This window comes from Carettochelys insculpta, chromosome 6 (genome assembly GCF_033958435.1).
Source record: "Carettochelys insculpta isolate YL-2023 chromosome 6, ASM3395843v1, whole genome shotgun sequence".
NCBI lineage: Eukaryota > Metazoa > Chordata > Testudines > Carettochelyidae > Carettochelys > Carettochelys insculpta.
In genome coordinates this window covers 62958077-62970844 of record NC_134142.1, presented here as the reverse complement: position 1 = coordinate 62970844, position 12768 = coordinate 62958077, and the positions used below count along the sequence as shown (strand labels likewise).

The following is a 12768-nucleotide window of genomic DNA, read 5'->3' as shown; positions in this document are numbered from 1 at the left end:
CTCTCCCTGGACCAAAGAGCCCAGTTGATTAAAACAAAAAGAAAGCCAACAGTCAAAAAAACTATTTTGAGTGGAGTGGCCCGGAGGGAGGAAAAAAGCCTTCCCTAGTGTCTCCACATGTCATAACAACTTCTAGCTGTAGCCTCCTTGTTTTCTGTTGCTGAGAAACAGTTATCCTGCGTTGAAACAAAGCACTTGAAAGGCTGACTGCCTACCATGAACTCTGCCTAACCCTTGATGCCTCTAATTTTGAAACAGTTTTTGGCTTTAGGCACAGGTGAGAGGTCTTGGGAAGACTTTACAGTATTCATTACAAGAGCAGAAAGACTGCATCTCATATATAGCAGCTAATCTTGCAGTTCATAGGATGTGCGTGGCATGAATTTGTCTGTGAGAGACAATGGTATTTTAAATAGTCTTCCTGTGAACTCTTGGACTCCTTCTCTACTGATTTTTGTTAACAAAGCCGTAAGGTCACTGGCCTTAAATCTGGATGTTTTCCTTCTGTTAACATAATGTATTGTTCAGAAAACACTGAAGTGAGACTGACCTCTCTTTTTCATGTGCCTGGGTGTGACTGGGGTGTCTACATTGTCAGGAAGCATGCTTAAATTTTCAACTGGTAGTCAGGACTCGATTCTGTTTTGGACTCTGACACAGACTTGCTGTACGATTGTGAGACAGTCACTTAACTTCTTTGCCAGACAGTTTACCTGTCTGCATGTATGCAAATATCCATCTCATCAGTGTTACATATGTATCACTTTTTCTAGGGTGTCTGTCAGTGTAAGAATACAGGGTCAATTGTGTGAGGCACAATATATGGAGAATGATTTGAAATCCTTGGATGGAAGTTACTAGGGAAATTATTTCTACTATAAGGGTTTGGTTTTCAAAATTGGGTGTCATTGTGAAACTAATTTGTAGTTGCAGCTACTGTAGCTTGCAGGTGCGGGTCTGGTATTTGCCCACAGATGGCAATTGTATGCGAATGTGGAAATATCTTCCATTTGCACATTTTATATTTTTAATAATGAAAATCTGTTTATAAGGGTCTGATCCTCAGAGGTGTTCATCCCCCTGCTGAATTCATTCAGAGTTTCAGGTGCCCAGAAATTTCCTGGGCAGCCTTGAGAAGTCTAAATAGAGAAATTGCAAAAGAAGGTGTGGGAGAAGGGAATCTGTCATCAAGGTCCCTGAAAGGTTGATGAGGGGTAACAGTATCTAAAAGACATAATCCTATAATATGATCTGTGGTAGTGGACTCACACACAGTGAGTGTCCACAGAGGCTTGTGAATTCATGTATATGGCTCTGGTTTGCAGAACTGGGGATTAAGTTTGTTGCTGCCTCTTTGTAAGATTCGTGTTGTACGTGTCACCGTCTTCCATCATGAAGAGTCTTTGCTAGTTTAATTCCTAGCTAAATAGGAGATTTAGAACCAAATAGAGGACACACTCTGAAGAAGAGCAAAAGCAGTGAAAAGGAAATCCTTATGTGAAAGTTAGTTAAAGCCTGTTATGCCTGCTGGCATGTGGGGCAGCAACAAAGGTCCTCCACTTCTGTCTGTCTTTGGCTATTTTCTCCAGTGTGTCCCAGTTGTAGTTCATTCTCTTCATGTCTGCATCAACAATACACCACCATGTTGTCTTGAGCCTCCCACATTTCCATTGTCCTTCAGGCATCCAGTGAAGTGCTATCTTTACAATGGTGTCTGCCTCCCTTTTCATCACATGCCCTGTCCATCTCCAGCATCTTCGCATGATGAAAGTGGTCATGTCCTCCTGGTGGCATCACAGGTGCAGGTCGTGGTTGGAGATTTTCTTCAGCCAAAAGATGTGAAGTATCTTGAAAAACTAGTAGTGTGAAAGGACCAGAACTTGGCAAGGTCTTACTCTGTCATCCGCCAGCACTCTGAGCCATAGGGTAGTGTTGATATAATACATATCTGGTACAACTTAAGCTTGGTGTAGACACTGTACTGTGTAGCTCTCCATACTTTGTTGGTTCTTCTGACGACATTTCTGGACTTGCATAATCTGCTCCGGGTGTCGTTCTTGGTGCCGCCATCCCGGTGGATGCTGCTGCCTAAGTACATAAAGTGGTCTGTACTGGGTAAGTCTGTATCATCTATCTTGATTGGTGCTGGTGAATATATGTTGAGTCTCTGGGGTTTCTTTTTTTGGCCATCTCTTAACCCAGCCTGGCATCCGAAGGTGCATAGGCGTTGTCTCTTCCTGCATGTCTTGATGGGTGTGTGGGAAAGCAACTCAGGTTGTTCACAAAGTCAGGGTCTTCCAGTGGGAAAAATGGTGTCCATCTGATACCACTTGGCACATCTGCTGCTGTTCTCCACATCACCCAGTCAATCACCATGTTGAAGACTAGTGGAGACATGACGCATACCTGTCCAACCCCAGTCTTGACTTTGAAAGACAGATCACAGTATCCCACGCTGCATGTGAAGTTTGTGTAAAAACTCTTGATGAGCTGGACCACTTGAGAGGGATTCCATAGGCTCTCAGAATGCGCCAAAGGATTTCTCTGTGTGTGCTGTCAAAAGCCTTCTCAAAGTCGACAAAGTTTATGTACAACTGTCTCTGTCACTGTGTGCACTGCTCTCTGATGTTTCCCAGGTTGAAAATCTGGTCTATACATCCCCTGCGAAATCTGGCTTGCTCATTCCTCAGGGGCTAGTCGACAGCATGTGAGATCCACTGGATGGTGACCTTGGCTAGGATCTGGCTGGGTACAGATAGAGAGGTGATCCCACTCCAGTTGCTGCTGTTGCTGAGTGCTCCTTTCTTGGGAATCTTGACAATGACTCCTTTGGTCCAGTCCTTGGGTATCTGTTGTCCTTCCCAAACTGTTGTAAACCGTGGTTGGAGAATGGTGGCTGCAAGTTATGAGTCAGCTTTAAACATCTCCGCATTCAGTTTGTCAAGTCCTGGAGCTTTGCCGTTTTTCAGAGATTTGATGTCCGCATTGATTTCTTCTTTCTCTGGTGGTTCAGTGTTGTTATCAAGGTCCTCCTCAGTTTCCTGGATGTTTGCTTCTTCAGGTGGTGGTCTACTCAGAACATTTCTAAAATGTTCTGTGCAACATGCTTCTTGTTCTTTCTGTCAATCCCACATTTGTCCTTTATGGGGGCACTTGTCCTGCCACGATATTTGCCGCAGACAAGTGTGGTGATTCTTTACGTTTCCTTGCCACGCTCGATTAGCTGTGTCTTCAGCTTTTGTTGCACGGTCTTGCTCATTTGTCTGCCGTCACTAGCTTCTTCACTTTTCAGTTTTCCTTTCTGTAATTCTGCTCGTATCTATCTTTCTTGAATTCTGGCTGATTTAGTGTCTACCAATCTCTTCTTTATGTCCCCTCTCTCTTTGATGGCTTTTCACATATCAGGCTTGATCCACTCCTTCCTCTTCTTCCTATCCTTGAAACCCAGGCAAGCCTTGGTGCTCTTTGTGTAGACTGATGCAGTCTGTTCCCATGCCATGTTGATTTTATCTGTGATGCTGGTAGGTATGTCATCCCTTAAATCTTGCTTGGAATCTGTTCCTCGGTTGAATGGTGAAAGCAGTCTTCATGGTGACATCTCGTAGTTTTTCAACATTGAAGCATCTTTGTATGGGTGTTTTTAATGCCTGTTCTTCACAGCTTGAATTTCACAAGTGCCATCGCTAGGTGGTTATCACTACCGACATCCGCTCCTCTCCTGTCTTTCACATCTTGAAAGCAGTGTCGCCATGTACCATTGATCATCAGACAATCGATCAGGTTCTTATTTCTGCTGTTTGGTGAACGCTGAGTCAGCTTGTGAATGTCATGGTGTGGGAAGAGAGTTCATCCAATGACCAGATTGTTGATGGAACAAAACCCTACAAGGCTCTCACTGTTGGCATTCATGATGCTACATCCATGGTCTGCCCATGGCCCTGTCATAGTGTGTGGTGTCATTTCCCACTTTGGCATTCAGATTACCCATGATGATAGTAAGGTTATGGTGTGATGTAGACTCCATTTTTGCCTGAAGCTGTTCATAGAAGGTGTCTTTAATTTCTTCACCATTGTCATTGGTTGGGGCATAAACCTGGATCGGGGTGATGTTCACTTGTCTGATCCTCATCAGTCTGCTGTTGACAGGTTTCCACTCTAGCAAACATTCAAAACAAGCACTTGAAGCTGGTCTATGAAGCAGACTGTCCTGCCTTTGGCAGTAGCCTATCCCCCAGTGATTCAGAGGGAAGTGGAAAACCCATCGTAATGCTGCTAGGGAAGTGTATAGTGCTATAGTAGGAAACAAATTCTCTCTCTACCTGAGGGCAGAAATTAGTTCTGCAACTGGAACTTAGTTAGCAATTCTGTTATACAATTGAGACTGAAATTCAACTCCTGGCGTGCCCTTCCCTTCCTCCCCTGCTGTAGAAGTGTTAACAGAAGAAAAGTTTACTTAGGTAACTTTACTACAGTTAGCAGATAGGACTGTGAATTCGGCTAGCACTCAGATGTATTCAGGATATTTGTCATTTTCACATGATCACTTTTATCACTATAGCCACCCGTTTAAGTGTAAAAACAACTTTCTGTACAGACATTGCTGTTAGCAGTGCACCTGCAAGCTTAAATACCCTTGTAGTAAATGAGACTTCCTGATGTATGAATTACTCTATTTCTAGCAGCAGTCATGTCCAGCTTCATACCTTGAGTTAACCACAACTTGATGTAGTTGTGCTTGGGCCGTCAGTAGTCTGAATTGGAGGAGTAAATCTTAGGCTGAAGGCATGTTTTTATCTATGGTTTCATGGGGAGGATTGACTTTCATTATTCTGAATTTTATGCGCGTTTTGTGAAAAGGTAGAATTCCAGCTTTACACTGTGACAACTATTTTATAGTCAAGAAAAATAATGAAATACATAAAAATTTAGTCCCTGGTGGTGGTTGAATTGTGGAAGGGATGTAAGTCATGTCAATTTTATTTCTTTAATATTATAAAGAAAATAATATTTTTAACTCCAGTGCTTGCTCATCTTCCCTTTTCTTTTTGTAATCCCCCTTCCCTAGGTACCTGCTCGAACAGGATTTTCCAGGTATGAGGATTGGTCCGGAGCCTACCACAGATTCTTTCATTGCTGTGATGTATGGAGAGGCAGAAGGGAGTACTCCTGGAAATGCGTTGGTTGTGGATCCCAAGAAGCCATTCCGTAAACTCAGCCGCTTTGGAAATGCTTTTCTGAACAGGTAAGAGCAGGTTAGTTGCTGGCCTTTTGTTTTAAAGTTCCATCCATCTCACCATCTCTGTCGTATCCTAAAACTACTAATTTCCTGCTGTATTTCTTTCTAACAATACAAATGACGCATATTCCAATGCAGTGGCCAGCAGCAATTGAGAATTACTATATAAATAAAAATTCCCTATATGGTATTTTAATCTTCAAACGTTAATGCATAATTACAATATTTGACTGTGAAAGGGAATAACGTGCCGTAAAGAAACATTATAATAGTGATAAAAATTACACTAAATTTATATCAAAACAAAAAGCAGTCAAGTAGCACTTTAAAGACTAGCAAAATAGTTTATTAGGTGAGCTTTCGTGGGACAGACCCACTTCTTCAGACCATAGCCAGACCAGAGTAAATGTATATGTTTGTGTATATTCAGTTAGAGAAACTATATGTGTCATTATCCTAACCAGCAACTACACACCGCACCACAGTCACTGTAACTCAGGGACCCATCCAGGCAACAAACCTCATTGCCAGTTCTGCCCACATATCTACACCAGCAACACCATTACAGGACCTAAGCAGATCAGCCACACCATCGTGGGTTCATTCAGCTGCACATCTACCAATATAATTTATGCCGTCATGTGCCAGCAATGTCCCTCTGCTACATACATCGGACAAACTGGACAGTCTCTACGTAAAAGAATAAACACACACAAATCCGATATCAGAAATGGCAATATACAAAAACCCGTAGGAGAGCACTTCAGTCTCCCGGGCCACACAGTAGCAGACTTAAAAGTAGCTATCCTACAGCAAAAAAATTTCAGGACCAAATTCCAAAGAGAAATTGCTGAGCTACAATTCATCTGCAAATTTGACACCCTCAGCTCGCACTTGAGCAAAGACTGTGAACGGCTGGCTAAATACAAAAGCAGCTTCCCCTCCCTTGGTGTTCACACCTCCAGATCAACTGCTGGTAGTAAGCCTCACCCTTGCTGACTGAGCTAACCTTGTTATCCCCAGCCTTGCTCTGGCTTATTTATACCTGGCCCGGTAGATTTCCATGACCAGCATCTGATGAAGTGAGTCTGTGCTCATGAAAGCTCATGCTCAAAACTTTTCTGTTAGTCTATAAGGTGCCACAGGACCCTTTGTTGCTTTTATGAAAATTAATTCACAAGAAGCTGTTCAAAGGTCTTTTGAGCCAAACATGTCTTGGATGCAAGGTTCAAGGTACATAACTCTAAAAGAGACTTAGCCCCACCTGGTCATCTCCACATTAGAGAGTGGATTTGCCTCAATGCATGTACCTATTGTAGTGTGTGTTCACACCACCTATGCTTTTTTGAGTGCAGGTTGGCTATAGTTTTGGTCTGCATCCACTATTGTGCTCTTTTACATTGTTACTTTTGTGCAGCCCTGGATACCACAATTCCAGGCATAACCCTTTAAAGCGGTGGTTTCTGGAGATTTAAAAACTTTCTAAACGGGCCAACATTTGAAAAAAATACAATATAATTTCTGAGTACTTCCAAGCTACAAGTGCTTAATTTCTACAAAAGGAGTAGATGGACACAATCCTTAAGGGGTTTTGATAAAACAGATTAGTGTAAGGGTTGGGTGATATACCATTAGAATTTTGCATAAATGTGGACTCTTTAACTCTTTGTAAGCCTGGCAACCTGGAGGTTTTGTTTTCGGTCAAATCCCACAGTTCTCGCTGAGTTAAAACTCTCAAGCTGCATCTACACTTGCCCCCTTCTTTGAAGGGGGCACATGGTAATCAGGGTAATTGGAGATTACTAATGAAGTGCTTCAGTGAATACGTAGCACTTCATTAGTCTAATTCTACCCCTCGGCAGCTTTGAAGTGTCAAACTTTGAAGTGCTGTCATGCCACGTACCTGTGGGCACTCAGTTACACGGCATGCTGGCACTTGGAAGTTTGGCACTTCAGAGTTGCCGAGGGGGAGAATTAGCCTAATAAGGTGCTGCATATGCATTGCAGCACTTCATTAGCAATCTCCCATCAGCCTGATTACCATGCCTTTTTCGAAGAAGGGGGCAAGTGTAGACGTGACCTCAGTGACTTCTGCTGGCTGAATAAGCACATCAGGAGCCAGCCTTTTGTTTTCCTGTTGTATGCAGTGCTTTTGAAGAGCATTTGCAAGACAAGTTAAATTGGTTCCTTTCTAACGCAAGTGCTTCCTGTTCTGCTGATAAACTCCGGCTTATGCTTTAGCAGAGTTAATGTGCAATATTCTCTCATGCTGTTTTTATTCATTAAAGAAAGGTTGCATCTGCCTGAAGCCAGGCAGACTATGTTTGCTAAGAAATAAGATATATAAATAACTATGGCAGTATTCTGCGTAGCTGCAGGTAAGCTTTTTTTTTTTTTTAACACACCCCCCCCCCCCCCCCGAAAGTACTCCGGTGATTGTGATCTCTGGCCTCCATGACATTTACCTCTACTCTTTCTCTGCAAGCCAGTGTAGTCTGTGTACTGTGCTGTATACCAAGCAGCCATGAAAGCCATATGTATGTGAAGTACGTCATAAACAGTACTTATACAATACAGTAAACCCTGGAAGCACAATTTTGATTTGTGTTTAAAGGGCATTGATTATTAAGAAGCTGAAAAAAAGAAATCAAACAGCCCACATTGTTGCATTCCAATTCTGTTTTCCAAATGGCACATGGGTAAAAAGTAGTCAAAGTAGCAGTGGCTGGAGCTGTGGGCCCTTTTGAATTGCCGCTGTAGCACTGCTGCACATGGCTAGGTGGGTGGAGAGGGGAGGAGATGTGTGTCAGTGCCACTGTCCAGGTAGCAGTGAGGGATGAATGTCCTCTGCCCCACCCTTCTGCCCTTAGGGGGTTCAGAGCTGGCTCCCATCCCACCTTGCCCAGAGGCCGTTAGCGCCTCTCAGCGCTGCTGTCTGTACTGCTATGGTTTAATTTCAAAGGTGAAATGAAAATCTTATATATGGACTAATTGGGAGGAAACTTTTATTGCTGTACTTGTAAAATTGCAATACTGTATTTACAACAACTTTTGTAAACTTTTTTTTGCATGTCTATTTGTTTCTGTTATAACAAAAGGAGGATGTGTAGGAGACAAGTGGGCTGTGGGAGTTATCTCAGAATTACGATTTCTTGCACTTCAGGTGCACAGCATAACTTTTTCTAAAAATTTGTCATAAAAAGCTGTTTAAAATAATCATGCCAACCTCATTACATTTGGAGTTTGAAACTTTTATATGACATATTAGGATGACTACTCTGGAAATATTTTTGTCATGTAGCTCCACTTTTTTTTTTTTCATGTCATGAACTCTTCTAGAAACTGCAGCCAGCCATTTCTAGCTTCAGTTTGTCCTCCTGTGTTTCACTCATTTTCTAGATTGTCCGCTTCCTTAGGCTATTAATACTTCTAGTGTGATATGCAGTGCTATCCCCACGTCTAATTGTAGCTCTTGGTTTTTTTTCTGTATCCTTGCTGTGATGTCATTTGGTTTGTTTAGAAATTTGAACATTGTAGCATTGTTCCACTGAAATAAAGGTTCTTCTTTCCCGTAAAATGTATTCTGAATTTTCTAGCTGATACTACACAGCCATTAGGCTTTCTACAAAAACATGATGGATTTAAAAAAAAGCCAGTCTACAGTATTTCTCATAAAATGTTTTCTACTTTTATATATTGGCCATTGTTCTTCTTTTGTCCAGTTTATATTCTGGTATTCAAGATTTGGATTTGATTTTCTTTTTTTTTTTTTTGTATTTCCTTGACTGTTGGTGGGTATGTATTGTTCTTCAGAATCTGGCCAGTTTTGTGCTTTCTGGTGCATTGTTTTCTTTATTATCTCTGTTGTTGGAAGTAGAGGGCATTGATTTTAATAGTGCTGTCTCATTGACCTTTTGAAAGCAACACAAACTTGCAAAAACTTTACTTAGATAAAGGTTACTTTTCTGTTTGCAGCATTTGCTATATTTAGCAAGCAATGTATTCTCTGTAGTAATGTTGCATCTTGTGCTAGTGGAAAGTCAAGGTGATTGTTGTATCTGTCATCACTTCTGATTCAGAATCAGAGTTGAGTTTCCTGAGTGATGCCTTTCAGTGGACAAAACCAAGGAGTTTCTCTTTGTACTCTCTCAAATCCCTTTACTTCCATAGGTCATGTGGAAACAAAGACAAGGCTTGAGTTTTGTTGATCACTTTTCTAAGTGGTCCCTCCAGTTGTTAAAGAACCATAAGATCTTCTGTCTTAGAAACAGGAGCATATTTTCCATCTGGACTTGAAACTTCTGCAGTTGTCTGCCTGCACCATAGTGCACTAACCCATTTTGACTTTGATTGTAATACATTTTGTTAGAAAGACATGAATTCTGTGTAGAACAGTAGAGAACATTCTTTCCTTTGACTACTCAGAAAAAAATTGTTTAGCTCTGCCTCTATTCTGGGGGTGCCAGAAGGGGTCGTGTGCAGGAGAGGATTCTGACCTGGAGGAGTGTACGCAGTCTGGGAGGGGATAGTGATGTGATGCAGGAGGGGAAGCAGGGGTTTGGGTTGTGACCTGGGGCAGAGTCTAGAATAGGGCGCAGAAGAGGATTCTGACCTAGAGAGCGGGTACAGGAGGGGATATAGTGTCTGGGAGAAGATTGTGATCTGGAGAAAAGAGATAGGAGGGGGTGCAGGGTGTGGGGAAAAAGGTGTGGATCCAGAAGCGGTGGTGCAGTGTGTTTGGGTAACATGGGTAGGTATGCAGAAGGTTGTGAGAGAGGGAGGGTCTGGGTTGCTAGCTGAAACTCCTGAGAGGTGGATTCAGTAGCTTGCTGGGCCACGTCCAGCTCATGGGCTGTATTTTGCCCAACTTCTCTTAACCTGTGTTTTTCCAGATCAGAAGCACCCTGCTCGAGCACTTTCCATCACGGTGCTGTATAAGGCTGGTATTTGAAGTTCTGAGTTATGTTTATGAAGGATTACTCTCTTGATTTGATGGTTTTTTAATAAATTTGATATCTCTGTAGCTTTCTACCTGCCTTCCTCGGAATTTTAGACTCTTAGGAATTTTTACTAAATGGAAAGGCACTGAGGCCATAGCTGTTTATATGCACTAACTTTGCACCCTGTGTTTTGTTTCTTGCCATAGCAAATGTCTGACCCTTTTTTGCCATCCTTGGTATTTTTAGTACAGCCTCCACTCTTCAAGGCAAGTGGTTATGTGAGAATCTCAGATTATATGTTTAAATTAAAGTGCCTGTCTCTAATGCTGAAGAAAAAAACCGGGAAATGTGAATGTAGTGTACTTTAGGGGCTCAGATTAAAGGAACACCACATGTATTATTTTTAAAAATCTTATTATTGAATATTTGTGGTAAACAGTACAGTGACCCCCAGTGCTCACTACTTTAAAATAAGTCAATCTTTGTTGAGGGTACAAGCGGTCACAGTAGGGATTGCTACAGGCACTCTACCCAAGAACTCCAGCTGCTGTAAGTAACCTTTTTCTTCCCCTCCTTCTGTGCAGGTTTATGTGTGCTCAGTTACCTAATGAAGTTCTGAAGAGCATCAGTATCATTGATAGTCCTGGAATTCTTTCAGGAGAGAAACAGCGCATCAGTAGAGGTGAGCTGAAGCAGTCAAAATAACTAACATCTCTAGCAACCTGTTCTGCTGTACTGGGGAACTGGTTCCCCTAGTCTCTCTTGAGAGCTTGCTGCAGTGGTTTCACTCCAGTGATGTGGAGGACCTGTATGTTAATTGTCTCTCTTTGGGTCTCTGTGCCAAAAAATGTTATAGTCTGTTGCAATCAAATTTTTGAGGTTAGCTACAGAGACTGGTATCAATGTTTTATTCATAGTGAGTGGTTTCTGTTGTGCTGAACTATAACAAAATATTTTAATTTAAAAAGAAGCATTGTGGACATCTTTCAGGGCTGCCTCCCCACTCTGACACCCTGTGTGCAGAAGAGAGTGGGAGCCTGCAAAACTTAAAAATATCTTGCCTCTGTAAGCTCTGCTTTTTTTTTTTTTTTTTTTTTTTTTTTTTTTTTAAAAAAAAAAAATGAAAAAGAAAAACCTCCCATGGTCACAGATTCCCTGATCCTGGGAGATCATGTCACTATCACCAAGTGGGAAAGCTCCCCCCACCAACCCAGAAAGACAACTTGGTTATCTCCCTGTGGACTAACCCTCAAGCTTCACACTTTCTTTAGGAGACAGCTTGGAAACAAAGACCTCTAATCTGATAGCTGACCTTGCTTTAGGCAGGCATTTACACAGACGCTCTCTAGGACACAGACATCAAATAATTGCCTTTAAAAAAGTAATTTATTCACAAAACAAAATATCAAGAAAGTAAATAAACATACTTAGTTGCTAGACATAATTATAACAACTAATGATTATTAATACTAGAGCACAAAGAATTACTTCTTTGGGTTTAAGTTAGAAGTTAGAGTAGAGGGGACAAAAATCATCAACAAGCATGAGAAATTCCACATCAGACCCAAAATAAAAACAACCCGATCGCATCTAACTAAATATTTCTTTTCTACTTACATATCCATGCTCTGATTATGATGTGGCCAGAATATTTACTGGATTCATCAGAATTTTTGGTCTCTCCCTGTTCCAGTCACAGACCCAAAGACCCCTTAGCCTGCAATTGTTCCTATTCAAAAAAAATTCTTCTCTCCTATTGGCTTACCTGGGTGCCTGCCACTTAGACCCCACTAAGGGTTAACCCTTTACAGGCATTCATTCATAACAGTTTGGCACAGGTGGTGTCTTTGCATCATGGATGTGCCTTTCGCTAACTCAGTGGAAAAATCCATCTACATTTGGCCAAGTTATAAGCCTTTGAAAAATTGGTAGTTTGCACATGCTCAAATCTCTGAAGATTTTTGTGCTCAGGGAGTACGATTATACCTCCCTGTGCTCAGGGAGTACGATTATCATCCTGCGCGCCACGCCCCCCCCGCCCCCCCCCCCGCCAGCTCCTAGAGCTGACAGTACTGTGCTTGCCCCATCACTGCAGTGTGATTGAGCATGTTCCCTCTAGTCCAGGGCTACAGGTACAAAGTCCAACTTTACCAATAATGGGTGCTGTGGGCCAGAGGGGGAGGGAGGAGAATTATTCACTGGCACTGACAGCAGGAATTGTTTTCCCCTGTCGTCTTAGTTGTCTTAGCAGTACTTTTCTTGGAGTACCAAGCAGTTTGGAAGAAGAACTCATTTGATTAGAGTGTGGAGAGGATGGAAGAAGTAGATTGCATCAAGGAATCTGTGGAAACAGGAGTTGGAGTGAAGAAAACTAGGCAAGAAGATGGAGAGTGTATGGTGGGGGCAGGTAGGGATTAAGTGCTGCAGCGGGGGGAAAGGTAGGTTAGTGCTGGTTGTGCAAGGAGACTAGTTTTGGGAGCTAGGAAAGGAATGGGAGCCAGAGAGGGAAACAGGAGGGTGGGCTGTGAGCCACATGGCTGGGGAGAAAGAACTCTGTGATACGATGGAGAGCTAGAAAACTAGGGACAGAGC

General features: G+C 42.2%; 1 protein-coding gene across 1 annotated transcript in view; it reads left to right on the top strand.

The window, feature by feature from the left end:
* EHD4 (EH domain containing 4) overlaps positions 1–12768 on the top strand; it is a 55506-nt gene that overhangs the window by 11403 nt on the left and 31335 nt on the right. The window contains exons 2-3 of the mRNA XM_074997056.1: positions 5066–5242; positions 10761–10858. Of these exons, the coding sequence (XP_074853157.1) occupies positions 5066–5242; positions 10761–10858 (275 nt within the window). The remainder of the gene's footprint in view (positions 1–5065; positions 5243–10760; positions 10859–12768) is intronic.